The sequence below is a fragment of the Mesocricetus auratus genome, unplaced genomic scaffold (assembly GCF_017639785.1).
Source record: "Mesocricetus auratus isolate SY011 unplaced genomic scaffold, BCM_Maur_2.0 Super-Scaffold_100027, whole genome shotgun sequence".
Taxonomy (NCBI): Eukaryota; Metazoa; Chordata; class Mammalia; order Rodentia; family Cricetidae; genus Mesocricetus; species Mesocricetus auratus.
The window spans coordinates 3,448,457-3,472,057 of record NW_024429208.1 but is presented as its reverse complement, the minus strand read 5'-3'; the positions used below and the strand labels follow the sequence as shown (position 1 = coordinate 3,472,057).

The 23,601-nt window shown below is 57.8% G+C and overlaps 1 protein-coding gene across 2 annotated transcripts in view; it reads right to left on the bottom strand.

Moving 5' to 3' along the window:
* Positions 1-20,278, bottom strand: part of Itpr3 (inositol 1,4,5-trisphosphate receptor type 3) — a 63,904-nt gene extending 43,626 nt beyond the window's left edge. For both annotated transcript variants that reach the window (XM_040732024.1, XM_040732025.1), the window contains exons 1-2: positions 19,898-20,278; positions 2,893-2,963 (exon numbers count right to left, since the gene is read on the bottom strand). In XM_040732024.1, the coding sequence (XP_040587958.1) occupies positions 2,893-2,963; positions 19,898-19,986 (160 nt within the window). In that variant the 5' untranslated portion in view covers positions 19,987-20,278. The remainder of the gene's footprint in view (positions 1-2,892; positions 2,964-19,897) is intronic.
* Between the last annotated feature and the right edge of the window lie 3,323 nt (positions 20,279-23,601).

Here is a 23,601-nt window from a genome sequence, read left to right as displayed (position 1 = left end):
TGGCCCACTGGTCTTAGCCTCCTGAGTTCTGAATTACAGACATGGGTCACTTCACCTGGCTCTGAATCTGTTCTTGTTTGTTTGGTGATACTGGGAGATTGAACCCCTGCCCCCTGCATTCTAGGCAGGCGCTCTACCACTGGTGCTACCCACCGGCTCCCCCACCGGCTCCCCCACCGGCTCCAAAAGGTCTTGGCAGTGCTCAGGAAGAGCTGGGGGGAGGCGTCCAGCTACGTAAGCAAAAGACCTGCCCCTCCCCCACACCAGTCTGAGCAACGCGGTGACCTCAACACACTAGGTCCAGGTGTCTGGGCCTGGAGGTGTGCACTGGGAACTTCCTGAGCTTCCCCTGAAGCAAGGCTGCCCGAGTCCTCTCACATGGTGTCTCCTGGCCTCACAGGAGAGGAAGGGAGCATACCCCGGTAGCCCAGCCCACAGCATCAACACCCATAGCAAAGAAGAGCCAGCCATCGGGGGGCTGGGCCAGTGTGAGGCCCCAACACCCCAACGCCGCCCCGCACCCCCAGCACCAGCAGCCTGGGCCTCCCAGGGCCTTGCCAGGTCTGGAAAGAATTCCCCGAGCAAGCTGAGGCTTGGGGTGATGGAACCGCTCACAAGAGTGCGCCCTCTGCTGTTGGGGTGATGGAACTGAAACCACACACGAGGAGCCTAATCAGACTGCTGAGGGTCCTCGGGGCTTTGCTGGTCCAGGAGGTACATGGGGTAGGGACTGAAAGGCACGGGACAGTGAGCTTTGGGCAAGAAGAGTCCTCAGCAATGGCTGGGCTCACCCCACCATGGGAGGGCAGAATGCCCCGGGGATCCCAGAACAAGGTCTGATGGCGACCTGACAACTTCCAGATGCCTGCCGCGGCCCCACACCCTGCAGTGGGAGGGCCAAGGTGCTGAGGGAAGGGAGCCAGGGAACCAAGAGAAGGCAGGCAGGCCTCGGGTATGAGGCACTTGCCCGAGCTTCAGTCTGAAGGGGTTCCAGTCCTGGGTCCCGTCCCAGGTTCTAATGTTCCAACTTGCACCTCCCAACCAGGAGCCGCAGAGAACAGATCCTGTCCAAGACCAGCATCATCCGGGCCTCAGCAGGACCACGGGGAGCCTGGAAGGGACTCTTGCATCCCAAAACGCCCAGAAAGGGATGGGTGGAATCTGGGACCCTCTGCCACTGTACAGGCTGATGCCAAGAGGACCTCCAGGGGTCCCTGTACCCCAGCCACAGAGGAGGAGACGGAGCAAGTCAAAGGGTGTTTGTTCTGCTAAGTGGCTTTTTGTTGTCAGAAATTGGCCCCAAACTGTGCACTGGAAGCCAAGGGCACACCTTCCCCTACCACACCCGCCTCCCTGTCACCTGCCTGCACACACCTCTGTCCACACAGTCCCTTCCCTGTCCTGGCAGCAGCCAGAGGCCCCAGGGGACCCTCACTTTTCTCTGCCCCCCACCTTCCTCTCCCTATTTGCCCCCCTTCCCCCCACTAGGAGGCAGAGGCTCCCAATAAAGCCAGACACACAAAGTCGGACTGAAATCCCCTCAGCGCGGCCACTGTTCTGGTAAGGGGCACAAAAGATAGACAAACAAACCCACCAGGACAGGAGGACTCACTAAAAGATGTCCTCAGACCTACACATGTGCACTGCAACCAGCAGGCACCCGCACACACACACGCACGCACTCTCGCTCTGTCTCTCTCACACACACACATTCACACACACTCACACACACACACGCACATTCACTCTCTCTCACACACATTCACACACACACACACACACACACACACACACACACACGGTGGCGGCAGGAACCCCGGCACTGGGGAGGGGGAAGCATTGGGTTCGGAGCCCTCTTGGCTCCACAGTGACTTTGAACGGTGAGTGACCGCAGAGCCAGACACGGGGCGGAGGAAGGCAGATGGTGGTACGGAGGGTCTGGGGACCAGGGGCCATTCCCACACAGCTGCTGAGGCACGCCTTGACCTATGCCTTCCCCCTTGGACACATCCCCGACTCAGAAGTCCATGAAGGAAGCGTGGATGGCGAGCACCGGTCCAAGGCCCTCTGCAGGTCCAAAACCCTCACCACTTCCACCACACCCCCAGCAGATAGGCAGGGCCACACCCCACCCCAGCAGCAAGCGGCCCAAGGACGCCATCTGGCTGCCTCAGCCCCACCGCTGCCCGGCATTTAGACTGACGACGTCTCCCTCTAGCCTCTCCCAGAAGAGCAACCACACCGCAGACCTGGTGGCATCATGCTGGCATGTTCCTGCCTGCTCCCGCCACGCCCAGGCTCCGTCTGTCTGGCGGACGTCAGCCTCAACCCTCGTAGGCAACCCCCTGCTTGGCCCAAGAACAGCCAGGCTGCCCCTTCATCCCACCCTGCTGCTGCCGGGCTATGGAGGTCACCACCATGGAGGACCGGAGGCCCCTCAGGGGAGAGCACTCGACTAGGTCACAGGACACAGCCACGCTTGGGCCGTGGGGTTCCACCCAGCAGGAGACACACACACAGCCAGAGGCAAGTGGGTAAGCAGAGTTGGAAGGTCCCCTCGCCTCACACATGGGGAGACTGAGGCACAGGGAAGGGTTCTCCCTTGGGCCTCACGAGGCCTGAGCAATTGTCTTTCCCAGACAAAGAAAGCTCTGTGAGCGGCCAGGAATTCAGGGGAGAATGGGCCCCTGGCCAGAAGTGGGCGTGCCAGGGAAGGGGGCGTGGCCGTGGAAGGAAAAGCAGAAATGTGCCATGCCAAGACGATACAGTGCCCGCCGGGGTCGACACAGACGGAAGAAGGTGGTCTTGGGCAGACTGGGGGTGACAGACCCAGACCCAGGTCGGGGACCCCACGGCCGGGAGAGACGTGCACAGCTGGTGCGGAGGCCTTACCTCGGAACTTCTTGGGGGGGTTGTCCAGGTCCCCAGCTGCAGGCTCCACCACACAGCGGTCATCCACCAGCCTAGGGAACAGAGCAGCCGGGTTAGAAGGAGGAGCGGGGAACTCTGGGAGCCACCAGAGACGACCCCGGGAATTTCTTCCATCTCTGGAACCCGCCATGGGTCACTCTCTTTCCTGGTGCTAAAGGCGAGGTCTCTGAGACCCCAGAACCCACCCCTCAGCTTGCATCTGGACCCTCAGTGCAGAGGAAACTCCCGAGACCCCGCCGCCTGGGCAGGAAGGACAAGGAGAAGGGCCCAGAGTCAAAGGCAGTGGGAGATGGGAGCCGAGGAGGGTCAGTTAGAGCATGGGAGAGAGAGCTAGAGAGTCAGAAAGAGTGAGAGACAACAGACAGACAGACAGACAGACAAACCTCATGCTTCCCAGTCTCAGCCAGGACCTAAGCTAGGGTCTGAAATTCCTCCTTAGAGCCATGGCAGGGACTTTAACCCTGCATCTCTGGTGGGGCATCCATCCATCCATGCACTCATTTACCCAGGCATCAATCAATCCATCATCCATCCGTGCACCTGCCCAGCCATCCACGCATCCAAGCATGCACATACCCACCCTACTCCCCATTTACCCATATTCCTACTCATCCAGACACCCACCGACCACCTCTCCATCACCCACGCACCTACTCACCTACCCATCTACCCACCCACCTATACCCTAATCCAGCCACCTACCCACCCCTCCATCCATCTATGGCTCAAGTTCTCCATCCCATTCTCCCGGAAAGAGACGTCACGGACGATCGTCAAGCTGTCTCAGCACCACGTGGCAACCATTCCTGAATTTCCACCAACTTCCCAGCAAAGAGCTGGTCACTGGCTCCATTCTCCCAAGAAGAAACTGCACCCAAACATCAGATGGCTTGCCGACGTCACAAAGCGAGCATCAAAGCCCACCCCACTCATGCACTCACTGGGTTGGCTGGCAAGGTCTTAGGATTTGACCCCCACACATTCTCCCAGTGGCCTCGGTTTCCTTGCAAAGCCTCCACGTGATCCCAGCATCTCCAGACACTCTCATCTCTCCAAAGGGGGTCACCACACTGGCGATGCCTTCAAAACGCCGTTCTGCCCCAAGCCACACACCATAAGCTAGCAGCCCTGATGCCCTAGTTGGCTTTCTGTTGCCGTGATAGACACCAGGAAAGAGATGGTCATGGACGATTTGGAAAGGAAAGGGTTTATTTGTCTCACACTTCCCCATCACCACCCATCACTGAAGGAATTCAGCGGAGGAACCTTGCAGGGATGCTTCTTACTGGCCTTTTTCGTAGCTCATTTAGTTTTCTTTTCATACAATCCAGGTCTACCTGTCCAGGGGTGACACCGCCCACAGTGGACTGGACCTTCCAAGATCAATCACTGATCAAGAGAATGCCACACAGACTTGCTTACGGGTCAGTCTGATGGAGGCGGCCTCTCCGTCAAGTTGACAAAAACTAATCGGCGCATCTACATTCTCCAACCCCCATCTTCTCTACAAAGCAAAGGCTTCCCAGTCCCGCCCCGTGGGCATCTCTCCCATTCCCTTAGCCCCAGCTACGTCCCTGCTCAACACTTGCAACTCCACCAAGAGTCCTGGCCAGTGCCCCTTGGGCTCCACGTGGGATCTGCACAATGCTGTCCTGTCCCTAACGACATGAAAAACCAATACAGGAGCCTCATCCCCGCTTCTGGCAAGAGCCCCGGAACCCTAACGCCGTCGTGAGTGGGGCAAATTGTGATAATCCTTATTGTCGTATGGGGTCTCTGTCCCAAGTCTTTACCAAAGCTCCAGAAACGGCAGGAAGGTTTCACCTGGATTTACGTTAATGAGGTGACCTTTGGAGAGCCCCGAGGATGAGTGTGGGAAACTGTCTCGTGGTTAGAGAAAGAAACTGCAGCCCTGGCCCCCTCATCCGTCCCTGGTGGAGGAGGGGTAGGGAGAACAGGGATGTCAGTCAGTGATGTCATCAATCACGCATGAAAGGCCAACACCAAAGTGTCCGCCAGTGGCGGCGGGAGGCTAGCGTGGCCCAGGAATGCACAGACGCAGCTCTTCACCCCACCCAGGCCTTACACGGCTCTCCCGGTGGCGGATTTCAACTACACCCTCATTTTGCTTTCTGACCCAGGGTCTCCGCATAGCCCTGGCATGTCGTAGGCGTGCAGGACCAGAGGATAACTTGCCGAAGCTGTTTCTCTCTTTCTACCTCGTGGGTTCCAAGGATCGAACTCAGATCATCGGGCTTGGTAGCAGGGACCGTGACCTTCTGAGCTTATCTCGCTAACCCTGCAGCTGTGTTTTGTCTGTTGGCATGTGTGTTTTGTCTGTTGGCATGTGTGTGCATGTGCAGAACACATGTGCAGGTCAGAGACAGACTTTTCAGCTTCTGGGAGTGAGTTCTCTCCATCCACCGTGCAGGCTCACTTCCTGACTGAGCTAGCTCACCAGACCCTTAAATCAGTAATTATGGATTAAAAGACTTCCCCCCCATTACATTTATTAACTCACTGTGTCCATGTGGGGTGAGCACCTTTACTGGCTGAGTTCTGCTGAGTTCCGCGAGCCACGGTAGCAGGTCACCAAACATGACGGCACGTTACGGGGTCTCCTAATTCACATGCGTCATTCAGAAAATCCAGGGGCCCACCAGACTGGTGACTGGCGTCGAGAGCGGGAGGCAGGGCCCTCAGCCTGTGCCGTCTGGCACTAACTCCATACAGATGGTGTGGGGGTTAGACTGAACCGTCGGCCACCCCGCTGGGGAGCTGGGGAGCTGGGGAGCTGGGGAGCTGGGGAGCTGGGGAGCTGGGGAGCTGGGGAGCTGGGGAGCTGGTGATCTGGGGAGCTGGTGATCTGGGGAACTGGTGATCTGGGGAGCTGGGGAGCTGGGGAGCTGGTGATCTGGGGAGCTGGTGATCTGGTGATCTGGGGAGCTGGTGATCTGGGGAACTGGTGATCTGGGGAGCTGGTGATCTGGGGAGCTGGGGAGCTGGTGATCTGGGGAGCTGGTGATCTGGGGAGCTGGGGAGCTGCCCGATGTTTGCATGCACTATTTAACCGCACACACTATCATTTCCATTTTGCAAGTGGGGAGCCAGAGCATGGAAAGGTTAAGATCACAGAGCTGGGGCTGGAGAGATGGCTCAGAGGTTAAGAGCACTGACTGCTCTCCCAGGGGTCCTGAGTTCAATTCCCAGCAACCACATGGTGGCCCACAACCATCTACAATTCAATCCCGGTGTCCTCTTCTGGCATGTAGGCAGAACACTGTATATGTAATAAGTAAATAAATCTTTAAAAAATTTAAAAAAAGATCACAGAGCTGGCCTTGGAAGCCAGGCTGCCCAGGACTAGCTATGGAGGACCTCAACAGTGCCAGGCAGGGAAGGGGGCCACAGCCTGCTCAGCCCCCCAGCCTCCAGCTCTCTCTCCCTCCCCACCTGAGCTGCTGCAAGTCAGCCGGACACACTCGCAGCCCCAGAAGGGCGACTGGTGAGTTCCCTGGTAGTTCCCACACTCAGGTCCCATGGACACCCTCTTCTCAACACAGCTGCTCTCCTCAGAAGCAAAAGCACCAGGCGGAATGTCAGCACCATGCGGTCCTCATGGCGTCCCCTCTCAGTCAACGCCAACGCCAGCGCCAACGCCAACGCCGCCCTTGCAAGCACTTTGGGCAAAAGTTCAGACCAGCCCTCAGCCCCTCTTCCAACAGCTGCAGCTATATAGCAGGATCAAGGCTAGCCTGGGTCAAGGCTAGCCCACGTTACATGAAGAGACTCTGTCTCAAAGGTGGGGGGTAAGACTGGGGGTGGCGGCGCAGCTGGTAGAGTTCCTGCTAGCCCATCGTGCCTGGGTCCAACCGCAGCACAGAATAAAATGTCTGCAACCCCAGCCCTGCAGGTGGACGCAGAAGGATGGGTATCAGGCCACCCTCTACCACAGAGTGAGTGAATCCCGGACAGACGAAGAACCCAGGCTTTTCTCATCACCTCTGGCGCCATCCCAGTCCAGGCCCTTCCCCTCTCAACTGAACCTTACTGCCTCCTCCCCGGCCTCCTCCCCCACCAGCCTGCTCCCTGCAGAAAACGAAGGCCCTGGACCCCCTCCTCGGCACCGCAGACTGAGCAGAAAGGTTACCTCACATCAGTTCAGCCCTCGGGTTCAGATCCTCCAGAATCAGCAGCCTCGTGAGTACCCACAGAGGGGGCAGGATGGCTCAGTGGGGGGCGGCGTCTGCCACCACGCCTGACGCCGTGAGTTGGATCCACAGAACAAACACGGGTAGTAGGAGAACCCGCTTCCTCAGGCTGTGCCCCGACCTCCACAGGCCCTCTCCCGTTCAGCCCCACGGCCTCCCACAGGCTCCTCGGGCTCACAGGGACCTTGGCCCTGGCCTTTTCCTCTCCTGTTACCCTTTGCTTCTGGACACCATAGCTTCCTGCAAATCCCACCTCACAGGCCCTGTCCCCACGAAGACGGTACTCCCCAACCCCACCTCACAGGCCCTGTCCCCACGAAGACGGTACTCCCCAACCCCACCTCACAGGCCCTGTCCCCACGAAGACGGTACTCCCCAACCCCACCTCACAGGACCTGTCCCCACAAAGACGGTACTCCCCAACCCCACCTCACAGGCCCTGTCCCCACGAAGACGGTACTCCCCAACCCCACCTCACAGGACCTGTCCCCACAAAGACGGTACTCCCCAACCCCACCTCACAGGCCCTGTCCCCACGAAGACGGTACTCCCCAACCCCACCTCACAGGACCTGTCCCCACGAAGACGGTACTCCCCAACCCCACCTCACAGGACCTGTCCCCACGAAGACGGTACTCCCCAACCCCATCTCACAGGACCTGTCCCCACGAAGACGGTACTCCCCAACCCCATCTCACAGGCCCTGTCCCCACGAAGACGGTACTCCCCAACCCCACCTCACAGGCCCTGTCCCCACGAAGACGGTACTCCCCAACCCCACCTCACAGGCCCTGTCCCCACGAAGACGGTACTCCCCAACCCCACCTCACAGGACCTGTCCCCACGAAGACGGTACTCCCCAACCCCACCTCACAGGCCCTGTCCCCACGAAGACGGTACTCCCCAACCCCACCTCACAGGACCTGTCCCCACGAAGACGGTACTCCCCAACCCCATCTCACAGGATCTGTCCCCACGAAGACGGTACTCCCCAACCCCACCTCACAGGACCTGTCCCCACGAAGACGGTACTCCCCAACCCCACCTCACAGGACCTGTCCCCACGAAGACGGTACTCCCCAACCCCATCTCACAGGACCTGTCCCCACGAAGACGGTACTCCCCAACCCCATCTCACAGGCCCTGTCCCCACGAAGACGGTACTCCCCAACCCCATCTCACAGGACCTGTCCCCACGAAGACGGTACTCCCCAACCCCATCTCACAGGACCTGCCCCCCCCCACTCCCTCTCAAAACCGTGCACTGTGGCCGGGCCTGGTGGCACATGCCCGAAGTTCCACTTCTTGGGAAGCAGAGGCAGGAGGACCAGGAGTTCAAAGTCATCCCTGGCCACGCAGCAAGCTCAAGGCCAGCCTGGGCTACGTGGTGTACTATGGAGTTACAGGATGGGGAGCTACCCCATAAATACATAAGAGATGTAAGCAGTGCTCTGCTTCATGGTCTGCTCCCTCCCTCACCTCCCCCTGTTCTGGTTCCCGCCTGGCTCCCACCGCCATGAGTGGTACACAGATCCCATGAGGACGGGGGTGGGGGCTGTGCCCTCCGCAGACCCCATGAGGACAGGGGTGGGGGCTGTGCCCTCCGCAGACCCCATGAGGACAGGGTGGGGGCTGTGCCCTCTGCATCCCCAGTGTCCAGACCTGCAGAGCAGGCAGCATAGAACGCATACTGAGCAGGTGAAATAATTCGTTCTGCCAGCTATGGAGAGAACATGAGCCCGGAAAGTCAGGGTCCCTGCCCTGGGGAGTTAAGGCCTCATTGAGAAGACAAGCCACACTCTGAGAAGAATAGGGGCGAAGGATTCGCAGTGGTGCCGGACGGTGGTACCACAGTGGTGGGCTCTGTCTGGATTTAGGACGGGGAAGGTCAGAGCACACCAGACCAGGTGTGCAGCGGCCTGGGAGCTGCTGAGGCCTTGAGTAATGCGTAGAATTTCCCGTAAGATGTCATGAATCAGGCCAGCTGGCGGGCTCTCGAAAAGCCAGAAGGGAGGGGATAAGAGACACTGTGGCCGGGAGGGGAGAGACACTGACCAGGGCCTTCACAAGCCCTTGCCAAGGGTTCTAGAGCCTTCAGGAAATGTGGAAGTCACAATCAGGGGGGACTATAGGGGCAGTCCCACTGCCCACTCTTGGCCAGTACACAAGGCCTTATGGCAAGGGAGAGGGGGAATTGAACTCAGGACCTCTGCAAGAGCAGCTAATGTTCTTAACCACTGAGCCACCTCTGCAGCCCAGGGCACACTCTAACCGTCTCTCCACTTTAACCCTACCCTTTGTGTTGAAATGGTATCTACAGGACCCAGAGAACCCAACACCTCTGCAAGCGCTGCTTCTCCTCTAGAGAGAGTTACAACCGAAGCAACCCAAGCCAGTACTGCCTGACCAGGTAGGAGGGGGTGAAGCCACTAACAGATAATCCGGAAAGCCCTCATCAGATGGCTTCCGGGAAACTGGGGAGCAGAGGACGGCCTGAAGGCACCAGACAGGTAGGTTTTGGTAGCAGCTGAGAAAGCGCCCCCAGATTTCCTGCTGGGCCTTGGTTCCACGCACCCCACCCAGCTGCAAGCGAAACTCCCCACGTCCAGCCACCCACCATCACCAAGGGAGGTGAGCACGGCCCCGCCCCAGCCTGCCTCAGCAGCTACAGCCAGAACACGGGGCCTGGGCTAGGTGCCCGGGGTGGGTGGACACCCACCCCGGCTCCCCACCCAGCGGTACTGCCTCTCTAAGGTAGTACCCCTCCCCCGCCTGGGGGGCAGCTGTGGGTACCACAATGGCCCAGCCACAGGCGCACACCCAGCACCGACGCCAAGTCCTCTCCATCTTGCCCTCCGCCAAGGTCCTTCTGTCTGAGGTCCTAGCCCTCCGCCCCGGTCTTACCGTCAGAAGAGCCTCTCCCGATCCCGCCCCCTCCAGGGGCTGGGCTGGACCCCCTCACTCCCACCAGACACCACGCTCACCTAGCGGCTGACGGCGCCCCAGCTAAGGTCACGTCAGAAAGTCCACCCTCTGATGTGCTGAGCTCCGTAACTGACATCATTTTTTACATCCAATTTTTACTGCATTCTTTGCACAATCTGGGGGTGACCAGGCAGGAGCCACCTGGGCCTCAGAGCTGATGAGATGGATGATGACTCACGCACACATGCACACACACACATATGCACATGCATGCACACGCACACACATATGCACACGCATGCACACGCACACACACGCACACACACACAGAGCCATGATGTGCAGCGTGTGATCTACCCTCATGCCCACCCTGCCAAGTGTCCAGAGGACAGGATGTCCATGTCTACACCTGCCCACCAGGCCCAGCCACACAGAAGCCCTAAAGTCAGGCCCTGCTGCTAGCCTTCCGTCCACGGGGACACCGCGGGCCTACACTACACGAACATGATGGAGGGGTGGGGGGGTCCCAGCAGGAGGCCCGTGAGCAGAGCCATCCAGGACCCTAAGGGAGGAACTCGCTTCCCCCTGAAATGGACCCCAAGACCTTTGTTTAAGAGAGGAAGACTTCATCCCAGGCCCTGTGCGGCCCATTTGGCACTGAGTGGACTTTGAGATGCAGGTGGAAGGCATGGGAAAGACAGCTGGGTGGGCCGGAGCCGGCTGGAGATTAGATAAGGAGGAGGAAGGGCAGTGCCTCTCGGGGAGCCTACACCAACCAGCTCAGCCTCCAACAAACACAGCACGGGACAGAGGAACCCGGACCCGGGGAGGGAGACAGCCATAGCCGCGAGGGACGATAGCCTCGAGGGACAATCAGTGGCAGTTCCCTGCCCAGGTGTCGACCTCCAGCCAAGGGCAATGGCTTCCCCTCCTCAGACAGGGGCCCAGGAGAAGGTCACTTCCAACAGCAAGCACTCTGAGACCATCCGGATGGGCTGCAGTGATGCGAGGAGCCCTCTCCAGACACCCAGAGGTGCACCTGCTGATAGGATCTGGATGCTGGAAAAGGAATCCAGCCTCAGGCTGGGGTCTCAGGCTGTGGTGCTCTCTCTGCCTCTCTCTCTCTGCCTCTCTGTCTCTGTCTCTCTGCCTCTCTGTCTCTGTCTCTCTGCCTCTCTGTCTCTGTCTCTCTGTCTCTGTCTCTCTGTCTGTGTCTGTCTGTCTGTCTGTCTCTCTCTCTCTCTCTCTCTCTCTCTCTCTCTCACACACACACACACACACACACACACACACACACACACACAGCATCCCTTTACCTAAGCCCGTCTGCACCAGGGAGCCACGCTGTGGCATGCAAGGGCCCAGGTGGTATACGGGACATACAGAATTCAACAGCAGCACAGTCCAAGGCCTCAGGGAGCTGGGGACAAGAGGGGACAATAAGCCCTGCACTCAGTGAGTGTCCCTAGGGCGGGTGCAAAGATGGCTGAACCTGGCCTAGAAGTAATGATCCCGCCAGGGTTGCAGCTCTGAGGGCTCCTCCGCTCACGGGCCTGGGTTTCTGGCTGAGCATCAGGTGAGCTGTTGTGTGCACGGGAGGACACATCTGTAGGGGCACCAGAAGGAAAACCAAGAAGAAAGAAGGGACCACAGGGCAGGAGGGGCTCTGCTGCCCTCCCCTCAGCCCCTACCCTCCTGGCCTGCAACCCATCACTCGGGAGCAATGCCCACTTGCCTTGATTGCGGAGTAGCCGAGGCTGAGGCGCCTCAGAAGGGCAGAACGTGAGGCCCAGCACACCCCCTCCAGGCCTCCTCAGTGCTCTCTGGGAAACTGACCCAGTGACATGGAGCCCCAAAGTCAGATGCTGGGGACTTGACATCATGGTTGTTAGTATTCGGGCATCCGTACTGGGCTGTCCTTGGGGTCCTGACAGGACACGCCCTCAGCTGCGGCCACTAAGAGCACCGCCCGTGCACAGTCACTCTGTTCCCTTTTAAAAGGCCCCGCCCACCTCCCATCCTTCTCTCTCTCTCTCTCTCTCTCTCTCTCTCTCTCTCTCTCTCTCTCTCTCTCTCTCCCTCCTCTTCCCTCTTCCCTCTCCTCCCCCCTTTCCTCTCTCCTGCAGTTCCTGTCTCCGGAGGCTGGTCTCCCCCTCCCATTTTTTTAAGATCCCTTTCCCTAATTTAAAAAACAAAACCCTCTGCTTGAACGTCTCATGGCATCCTTCTCTTGCGCATGCTGCTTTTCTTAAATTACAGCAGTGGCTGGGAGACAACATAGGTGGGAGGCATTAAGGATCAAACCCTGACCACGCAGGACCCTGAATCGAAGCAGAGGCTCAAGGCACACTAAGCAGCTGGGCTGCGGGCTGAGAATACGGATGCTGCTGGGATCCCGTGTCTTTCCTTTGAGACACGGCCTCAGCACGTAGCCCTGACTGGCCTGGAACTCACGGAAATCCACCTGCTTCTGCCTCCCGAGTGAAGGGTTTTGGTCTCGCGTAGCAAACCCAGGCAGCTAAGCCTGACCTAGAACTCATGGTCCCCCTGCCTGCTAGGATTACAGGTGTGTGTCGCCACACCCTATTTTACAGGGTGCTGGGGATGGGACTCAGGGTTTCAAAAGCTACATAAGCGCTCTACCAGCTGAGCCACGACCCCCCAGTTCCATAGGTATCTTTCCCTGAAATGTGGGTGTCCTCAGCTGCTAGTGAGGGGTCCAAGGGACAGCAGACCCTGTAAGTGACTGACAGATGTGTGACCACAGCCTTGCAGTCACTGTCATCATCCTGAGACCTATCTGATTTTCCTTTTCCCGACGACATGTCACCAAGTGTCGGTTGTCCCAAAAGCTAGAGGAAGGGAGATGGCCAGCTGGCCCAAGGGGGGACGAGGAGAGGATGTGCTAAACAAATGAGCACCTGTGCGGGGGCTGAGATTTGTGTTCCTCTGGGTCTGCTCACCTGCCAGCTAAAGACCTTGCAAAACGGGATCCGCCTTGCAGCAGGTCCCTGCTGTCACCTCAAGGACAAGCCCCAGCAATGAGGTCAACCAACCAGCACCCTCCACCACAGGGTCAGGGGGCAACAGCCAACCTCACATCTGCCCCCGCCAGCCCCAACCCCCTCCCGAGAGGGCCCTGCGGAGTCCTGATTAGCACCCCTGCTACCTGACCCCAGGCTCTTGACAGCTGGGAGGCAGCCAGGCCCTGGGCTGGGCAGCCTGCTGGCTCAGGGACCTCAGAGCTCACACTCCCCCCCAGATGAAGCAGCAGAGATGCTTCTCCCTCCCTCAGGCCTGCACCCCTCCCCACCCACCCCGCAGCCCCAGGGAGGGGGCCCCAGTCTGGAGGGCAGGGCTGGATATGGACATCCACACAGATTCCAGCTGTGTGTACAAGATTATCGAAACCCAGGGACCTGCCCCCAAGCTGAAAGCAGAAAGCTGGTGTGTGTCTCCCCCACCCCCACCCCCAAGCTGCCACCTACAAGGGCTGAGCCAGGGAGGGGACACAGGGTCAGGAATGTAGGGCAGGGCAATGTGGGCGACTGACTACAGCGGGATTCTTCAGGGCCAAGTTGCTGGCCTCAGCCTGAGACCCTAGAGTCGTGAGGCAGAAGCGGGGGGAGGACGGGGGGGTGGCTGATCCTGTCTCCCACACACCCCTACACCACGCCGTTTACTTCACCCCACGGGGACATCACGCCCATGTGCTGCTGCTGCATGGGATCTCTACCACGCCCAACCCAGAGGGCGGAGGCTGTTTCACTCCCAACCAGCCATGCAACAGTCATAAGCATGTGACGTGAAGTGGGTCAGACCCTCTGTGGCACGGTCCTGCCTCCAGCACCAGACAAAAGTGCTGCATGAGGCTGGGAGCCGAGAGGCAACCGTAGGCCTTCCCTTTGATGCCCGTCCAGACAGCTGAACGGGCGTCCAGACATGTGAGCTCCAGGGTGCCCGAGGCAAAAAAAAAAACTGTGAAGATTCACAGGCAGAGAGGATGGTTGGTACCAGGGATGCTCTCACGAGTCACAGCGCCCCCTCCTACCTGGGATGCTCTGCCGCCACAGCAGTGTGTAAGCTTGGGAGTGGGCAGACACGTCCACAGAACACAAGGGTTTATGTTTTTTTGCTTTTCAAAACCTAAGTTTGCAGGCGTGGGACTAGCTGAGGCTTGAACCACTGCCTTGGGCTAAAGAACAAAGTTTTGTACCTCCCTCCAGGTCTGAACCGCTCCTGGGGAGTGCAGGCAGCTTGGGAGGAAGCATCCTTCCCCCAGGAATTACAAGGTCTCCCTTAAGGCTAAAAGGGCCCCAGGGAGTTATCGTCAGCTCAATGCTGGACAGGATGCTACAGGGAGAGCTAAGTCCGGAAACGGCGCCTGACACACAGTAGGTACCTTAATGAAAGTTTGCTGAATGACTTCATCAAGCCCAGTGGGAGCCAAGAGACAGTGCTGAGTCAAGGGGCAGGCAGGCCAGGCGGACAGGCTTCCTCACAGCCCATTTAGGGCCCCAGGTACACACGCGGGGAACCAGGAAGGATGGAGCCACACCTGTGACCCCGACATGTGGGGGGGTCCAGGCAAGAAGCTGGTGACCGATGGCAGCAATTTTAAAGTCAGCCAGGGCTACATAGCAAGGCTGTCTCAAATGGCCAGAGGGTCTAGTCTGGGGGGGAGGGATGGTTCTGGTTTGTGCTGCCCTCCTCAGTGATGCGGCCCAGAAAGGGCTTCGAAATAATAATAAATGTAAGTAAATAATAATAATAATAATCCCGGAAGTCCTTAACAGCGTCAGCATTACTCGCAGCCCAGTATCTGCCGTGCAACTGGGACACACACACACACACACACACACGCATACACACGCATACACACGCACACATGCACACACGCGTGTGCACACGCACGCATGCACTGCAGTGCTGGGAGCACCGTGCACACTCAGCAAGCATTCCCCCACCAAGCTACACCCCGGCCCCCTTCACTCTTGACCTTGTAACTCTCCTGTCTCCATTCCCTGAGCAGCTGGGGTGACCGGCCTGTGCCACCGTGTCCAGCTGGGAGCTAGGTTTTCTTTAAACCCTGTCCATCCACCACACTCGCTAGAGCACCTTAGGGAATGTGCCGGGTGGGGCTGCAGAGATGGCTCAGCGGTTAAGAATACAGATGCCCAAGCTCGGCTCCCGGCACCCATGCCCGGCAGCTCATGAGCACGTTAACTCCAGCACTCTGAGAAGGCAGAGTCGCAGGAACGCCCGGTCACTGATGGAGCAGGGATCGGCCAGCTTGTCCTGGGCTGGGCCTCTCTCAAAGCCCGGTGTTTGTTTGGCATTCAGTTGGAGTCTGTGAAATGAGTTTGTTGAATTCAGGCAGCCTTAGTGGCTGGGCCATCTGGGGAGCTCAACCCCATGTGCTGACTACCCTGCCATAGGGTGACCCAAGTCTAGAGGCGCTGAGACACCCCCAAAAGTGATCACAGGCCTCTCACAGACAGCAGAGGTTCCCTGACAAAGGCCTCGTCAAGATTTTGTTCACCTGCACCCCCAACTCAATCCCTGGGGCCCTCCAGCCACCCTGCGGGCACTAGAAGGTCTCCGGAGGACCAGACAGGCCTGTGATTCTCACGGCCTGACTTTCTGTAGCCGCTGGCCTGGGACCGCATCAACCCCCCTCTCCTCCTTGATTTGCAGCTCTGGCCACGCTTCCCTGCCAGGAACAGGTGTGGACCTGCTTCCCCAAGTCTCAACCACCTCCAGGATCCACTCCCCAAACTCTCCCAACCCGGTTAATGTACAATCTTCATGGGACCTCTAATTATCGCAGAGGTTTTAACTGACTGTGTCAGTGCTCAGGCCCCAAAGCCAGGCTGCCGCACCTCAGCCGGCTCTCCCTCCCACCTTCCCAGCTGGTCCAGCCACTAAGGCTGCCTGTCTTCAACAAACTCATTAACAGACTCCAACTGAATGCCCAACACTGGGCACTAAGAGAGGCCCAGGAGCCCATCACACCAGCCCCAGGGTTCAAGACCCTGGGTACCAACAGCCTCAGGAAAGGCTGAAGGACCAGACATGGATGGAGGCAGACTCTGAGTAAGACAGAGAGCCTCTTGAGTGCTTCCAGCCCTGGGGATGTGTTTAAAATGCAGTGAGAGACTGAGGTTCAGCTCAGGGACAGAGCACTGGGACCTGCCTGACAAATGTGTCCAGCATGCCGTTAGCATGCCTGAGACCAGATGCAGTCGTCATGCCTGAAATCAGCATGCAGTCAGCATGTCTGAGACCAGCATGCACAGTTAGCATGTCTGAGACCAGCATGCACAGTTAGCATGTCTGACACCAGCATGCAGTCAGCATGTCTGAGACCAGCATGCACAGTTAGCATGTCTGAGACCAGCATGCACAGTTAGCATGTCTGACACCAGCATGCAGTCAGCATGTCACAGTTAGCATGTCTGAGACCAGCATGCACAGTTGGCATGTCTGAGACCAGCATGCACAGGTGGCATGTCTGAGACCAGCATGCACAGTTGGCATGTCTGAGACCAGCATGCACAGGTAGCATGCCTGAGACCAGCATGCAGCTGGCATGTCTGACATCAGCATGCACAGTTAGCATGTCTGACACCAGCATGCAGCCGGCATGTCTGACATCAGCATGCACAGTTAGCATGTCTGAGACCTGATGCACAGTCGGCATGCCTGAGACCAAGGTCCAACTTCCTGCACTCCAGAAGAGGAAACAAAAGCGGGGAGAGTCTGGTTCAGTCAGACTGAACACGCAGTCTCTTAAGAGTCTATCTACCAAGTCCAACCTTTTTTGTTTGTCTGCTTTGATTTTGCTTTCCTGAAGACAGGCTCTTTGTAGCCGGGGCTAGCCTTCAGTTCCTTACACAGCAGAGGCTGTTTCAATTCATAATCCCCCTGCTACCACTTCCCAAGTGCTGGGACTGCAGACCCCATTCCACAGGACTACAGAGCTAAGGGCTGCTGCAGCTCGGGGCTGGAGAGTCCACTCTGGGTACGGTGACTTACAGCACCGGCACTGGTTTCTCGTCAGCTGTAAGCCAGCTTCCTTCCTCACAAGTCCCCGGCGCAGTGAAGCCTCCACGGTGGCACAGCTGACTCACCAGCCCTGCCAGTGCCTACCCTGTGAGCATTAGCTGGGCCTACAGGGAGCTTGATTCCCACCAGAGAGCTGTTTGAAACGTCACAGAAAAAAACAGTTAATTCTGCCCTGGAAGGTGAGGTCTCAGCTCTTACAAAAGAGGCCACCTTGGGCTAGGTCTCAGAGGGTGGGACAGATTTACTCAAGCAGGCAGGAGTTACACAGGAGCAAAGGTAACGAGACCAGGGGGTGGTTCCAGGAAATGCACCTGAGCTTCTGGAGAGGGGAGGGGACCGCCCATTAGGCTTGGGCCTGCACACTGGGATAGGCTGGGAAGGCAGTGTCCATCTTTGGGGGGAAACTGCATTGGAAGGGGCACCCTGGGGTCCAGGGCTCTCAGATGTCCCTGAGACCCACCCTGAGATCCGGGTGGACTAAAGTAGCAGTTCCCGGGGCGCGAAGGAAGGTCTGAGAGGAAGAAAACGCTCGGAGAGGGGGAGCAGAAGGCTGAACATGTTGAAGACTGCGCTGAAGGTGTGGCTCCGTGCTTAAGAGCAGGGCCTCTCTGCCAGAGGAGAGGTTCAACCCCACCACCCACAAGATGACCCACACCCATCTTGTCCCAGGGGATCCGATGCCCCCTTCTGGCCTCCACAGCCACCAAGCACCCACATGGCACACAGACACACACATGCATACGCATAAAATAACCTCAGAGAGAAACGGCATGCAGAGGGGTCCCCAAGGAGGGAGACTGCCTAAGGATGGGAAAGGGAACTGAGACCCTTCTCTTGGCTCTGTCAACCCCCAAGGGGCTTAAAGGACATCTACCCAGTGCTCAGTGCTGAACCAGGCACACCAACAAAAGGAGTGGTTGTTTTTCCAAAATGCTGCAGAGCTTGGGGAGAAGGGGGAGCCACCTCCAGCTTCACCACACACACACAGAGACTCACACACACAGAGACAGAGACACACACACTCACACAACACACACATACACTCACACACAGACACACACACAGACACACTCACACACAGAAACACACACTCACACAGACACACACTCACACAGAAGCACACACATTCACACAGACGCACACTCACACACACAGACACACTCACACAGACACACACTCACACAGACACACACACACTCACACAGACACACACTCACACACAGACACACTCACACACACAGACACACACTCACACAGAGAAACACTCACACACACAGACACACTCACACACACAGACACACACTCACATACACAGACACACACTCACACAGAGAAACACACACAGACACACACTCACAGACACACTCACACACACAGACACACACTCACACACACAGACACACACTCACACAGAGAAACACACTCACACACATACACTCACACACAGACACACACTCACACACACACACAGACACACTCACACTCACACAGCAGAAAGTGAAGTGCTGACTGCGGATCTCCCTGGCACTGCTCTGTGCTGGGCTGGCAAAGGTGCTGGCCCAGATGTGGCCCCACCCCTCCTCTCTGTAACTTCAGAAGAGCGATCTGACGGGGAGGTGTGTGTAGGGATGCACACCTGACCAGGAGGTGTATAGGAGAGCCTGAAGGACTCTGGGAGAGGGGAGGAATGCTGGAACTCCCATCTCCGCAGAGAGGCTCCCGGGGCTTCTCCTCCCTACAGCACACTGAATTCCAACCAAGTGGAGAAACCCAGCGAGCCAGGAACTTCCCACCTGCCAGACCGGTGTAGGGCTAACGTCGGACCGGTGTAGGGCTAGCCTCAGACTAACGATGCCCCCGCCACGCACTTCGAAAGACCCCACAGGAGTCACCCTCTGAGCAGCTGGGTGTTGCTGGGTAAGATGAGGTCACAGAGCACAGATGCCCCACACACACACACACACCCTGAGCACTGAAAATGGTAGCAAAAGGACTAGCCCCTGGCCTGCACTCCCACGCCTCCAGCAGCAAGGCACTGGTCTCTCCCCCTCCCAGCTCACAGGCCTGGCACCAGCCTGGGATGGAATCGATTCCCTGCTTATCCAGCCCAGACCCTGGGGGGTGGCAGCCAGAATTAATTAATGTTTGCAAAGCGCTCTGGAGAACCTGGGACCAGGGGCGCCAGAGTTGCTGCACAGGAAATTGACCGGGAGAAGGGGGGAAAGGGGGCCAGCTGGCCAAGACCTGGGTTGCCTGGAGGGTAAAGAAAGCACTTCCACTAAAGCGGGGTTGGGGCACACGGAGAGAAGGGGCTAGCCATCAACACCCGATTCAGGATGGGGCGACGGAGGTGAGCGCCAGGCTCCAGTCTGAGCCAACCCTAGCGCCCCACCCCCAGTCCCAGCCAAGCACGCCCAGGCCCTCTCCAACTCAGGCCCCAGACACCTGCCACCTGCACCTCCCAAGGACCACTGCAGGGGAAGTTCAAAGCCCCCGGCCGGCTGCGAGGGAAGAAAAGCAAGTGTGCCAGAAGGGACAGACTTAGTGGGCCCAGGCGCCTCCTGCTAAGTCCCCAGGGCGCCTACCACTACCTGAGCGAACAGCGCACTTCCTTTCTCTAAGAGAGGGAGGCCAGTGTCCCCCTGGCTTCTGGAGACTGGGGCGCCCAAGCCCGCTATCGAGGGGCAGGGGACTGGGCATCAGGAGACACACAGCTGGTACGGCAGCCCCGACGCCCCCCTCTTTGCCCTGGGCTCACTCACCCCAAAGTACTGATGAAGCCGTTGACTGAGCCCTCGGCGTACAGGGACACTATGTCCCCGATGTGAAGAAAGCTGGACATTTCGTTCATGGCTTCGGCCCTCCGGGGCTCGAGGCGGCAAGGTTGGCCACGAGCGAGCTGCCAGGCTCGGCGCAGAGGACTGTAGCGCGCTGGGCGGAGAGGGGCGCAATGCCACCTCGCAGCCCGGCGACACGGACGATCGGGGCGGCCGGGGCAGGCTGGCGGCCACCGGAGCGCGAGGAGGCGCGGTGCGGCCCGGGTCCGGGTGAGGAGGTGACCGCGTCTCTGCGCGTCCGCAGCCCTCCAGCCCGGCCCGGCCCGCGCGTACCTGCAGCTGCGAAGGAGCAGGAAGTCTGAGGCAGCCACACACATGCAAATCCCGCCCGGGAGGCGGGGAGGCCACACCCCGGCCCGCCCCCGCTGTGGCTCCCACGTGCACCCGCCCCAGGGGCTCTGCCTCCCCGACAGCGCGCGCACGCGCGCGCCTGGAGCCCCAAAAGCGCCCGGCACGCCACCGGAGGACCCCGGGATCTAGCGTGCCCCCTAGACGGCTGTCCACCCGCACCACGCTGCACTTAGAGGCTCTTCACCCTTGGAGATCCTCAGATCCTGTCCTGTGGCCCACGCGGGAACTTGGCCATGGTCACCCTGCGGCAACCGCGCCCAGCTGAGAACCGTCTAGAGCCTGGACGCACGCTCAAACCCTTAGCGTTGCAAATCAGGATTCATTTCTCTCTACATGAAAAGCCTTTTCATTGCACAATAGAAAGTGCTTGGACTTGGAGGGGAAATGAAGCAATGGGGTGGGTTTTATTTTTGTTGTTGTTGAGGGCTTTTTTTCTTCTCTCTCCCTCTCTGTTTCTGTCTCCCCGCATTCCTGTGCACAAAGAGATCCAACTTCCGAATCAGTTCAGCCGCTCCCTCTCCAGGAGGAATTGGCTACATTTTCTCTTGGCTCTTTCTGTCTTTTCTTTGAAATAAATAATAGTGGGAGGGAGAGAACATTAACTGCTCTAGTTCATAGTGCCCCCCAAGCACCCACAGAAACAAGTTCCTGCAGCCGGACGGCTGGGGCAGCGCTCCGGACTCATGCTCACAAAATTCAGCCCTGAGACTCATGCTCAGTCTCCTACTTTCTGTTCTGCACCGCTGAGGCTGGGCGTTTGCTTCTGCGTCTTTCGTCTGAACTCCTGAGATAAGGGTGACCCTGCCACCCCCCTTCGGTCACGTTTGCTCCCTCCCTCCCCCCACCCCACCCCCGTATTTCCTGAGGGGCGGGAGTGGGGGCGTTTGTCCCTGGGAGAAAAGAAGGAGGGGACTCGAGACAGAAGCAGGAAGAGACCAGGGAGGGGTGGAGACAGCCGCCAGCCGTGAGCAGCTGCTGACCTGACAGAGAATCCGAGAGCTGTTAAGCCCTTGAGGTTCTTAGGAGACCCTTAGAGCTGATGACAGCGGTCATCCAGGCTTTTAAGGGGGAAGTAGAGGCAGGAGGACCAGGAGTTCACGGTCACACAGTAAGTTCGAGGCCCACCTGGGCCACATGAGACTCTTGACTCAAAAGAATAATAATAAAAATAAAAACGGCCTGGAGAGCCGGCTCCGCCGTGAAGAGCACTGATCTTCAGAGGATGAAGGCTTGGTTCCCACGACAACCACTCCAGTTCCGGGGGATCTGACACCCTCTTCTGGTCTCAGCAGGCACCAGGACACACATGCAAGCAAAACACCCGTATATGTAAACTAATAAAGTACATAAAGACCCCAAGAACTTGAGTAGGACACCACGTCCAGGACTTGTGAGTCCCGTTCACTCCTGCCAACAGTCAATTTTACATCCGACCTAGACTCCATGCCTTTACACTCGGACATGAAAATATCTGAAACAACATTTTCACACACACACACACACAGAGAGAGAGAGAGAGAGAGAGAGAGAGAGAGAGAGAGAGAGAGAGAGAGAGAGAGAGAGAGAGATCAAGGTCTCATGTGGCAAGGCTGGCCTCCAGCAGCTCTGGTCTTCCTGTATGATTCACCAGGTCCAGGATGCCTTGATGGGAATGGAAGCCAGGGTGTCAAGCATACTAGGCAACCAAGTTACATTCCCAAACGCAGGTTTTGCTTCCCAGTGCTGTGATAAACACCGTTATCAAGAAGCAGCTTGGGGAGAAAAGGGTTTGTTTGGCGTCCTGGTTCCAGTCATCCTCATGAGAAGCCAGGGCCGGAACCTCAGCAGGGACTGAAGCAGAGGCCTTGAGGGAAACTGTCTACCGGCTTGCTCGGCTGTTTTCTTAAACAACCCAGGCCCACCTGCCCAAGGTAGCGCCACCCACAGGCGTCTGGGCCCTCCCACATCAATCGCTAATCAAGAAAATGCCCCAAAGGCCAATCTGATGGAGGCATTTTCTCAACTGAGGGTCCTATTCCCAGATGACCCTGGCCGTGTCAAGTTGTCAAAAAACCATATGGCACATGATCAAATAAGTTGTAAGCTATAGTTTGAATCTTATCTAGTGGACTCTTCCAAAAAGAGATGCCCACAGGCCATAAAAGCGCCGAACAGCCCAGACACACAACGGGTTTCTGGGAACTGGAGTCCAAGCTAAGACCCAATACCACAGCATCTGGGATACCCAGGGCTTCCGGGTTCCCAGGCGACAACATCTTGGTGAGAACCAGTCCCCCCCCCCGCCCCAGAACAGGACAGTTCCTCTTGTCTCTCTGCTTCCCTGGGTTCCACAGGGAAAACATACTTTCATTCCAGAACCACTTGTTGAAGTCCTACTGTGGTGGTTTGAATAAGAACGGTCCCACAGCTGGGTGGTAGGGTCACACACCTTTAACCCCAGCCCTCGGGAGGCAGAGGCAGGAGCATCTCTGTGAGTTCGAGGCCAGCCTGGTCTACAGAGCAACTTCCAGAGCAGATAGAGTTTCACTTCACAGAAAAATTCTGTATGGGGGGGGGGGTGGCCCCATAGGACAGTGCTGGCACACGCCTTTAGTCCCAGCACTCAGGAGACACATAGATCCAAGTGGTCTACAGAGCTAGTTCTAGGGCAGCCTGGGCTACAAAGAGAGAAACCCTGACTAGCAAAACAAAAGACAAAAACCAGTAGCTCAGAAGCTATTTGGATGGTCACCAGGGGGTTGAACTTTTTGATAGGATTAGGGGGACTAGGAGGTGTGGCCTTGTTGGAGGAAGTTTCTAAAGCCCAAGACAGGCCCTGTCTGTCTGTCTGTCTGTCTCCCCACCCACCCATCTGTGGATCAGGATGTAGCCGTTAGCACCATGCCGGCCGCCACGCTCCCCACCAATGATGGCAATGAACTGGCCAACCCTCTGAAACCGTGAGCCAGCCCTCAGTGGATGCTTTCTCTTTCATGAGAGTTGCCTTGGTTGTGGATTCTCTTCACAGAATAGATGAACGAATGATTAAGACACCTACTATGTGAGGGGCCTCTGTGCCTCAGTTTAAGACGCCTACTATGTGAGGGGCCTCTGTGCCTCAGGCTAAGACGCCTACTATGTGTGGGGCCTCTGCTCCTCTTCGGTTCCTGGTCAAGCCCCCTCCGTTCTCTCCTTCCCTGAGTGATGAGGATGAGAAGCCATGGGTTGAACACTGGCTCTGGTGACCACTCCAGACTCGAGACTCAGGAAGATGTCACCACAACTCGGTCACTGTCTCT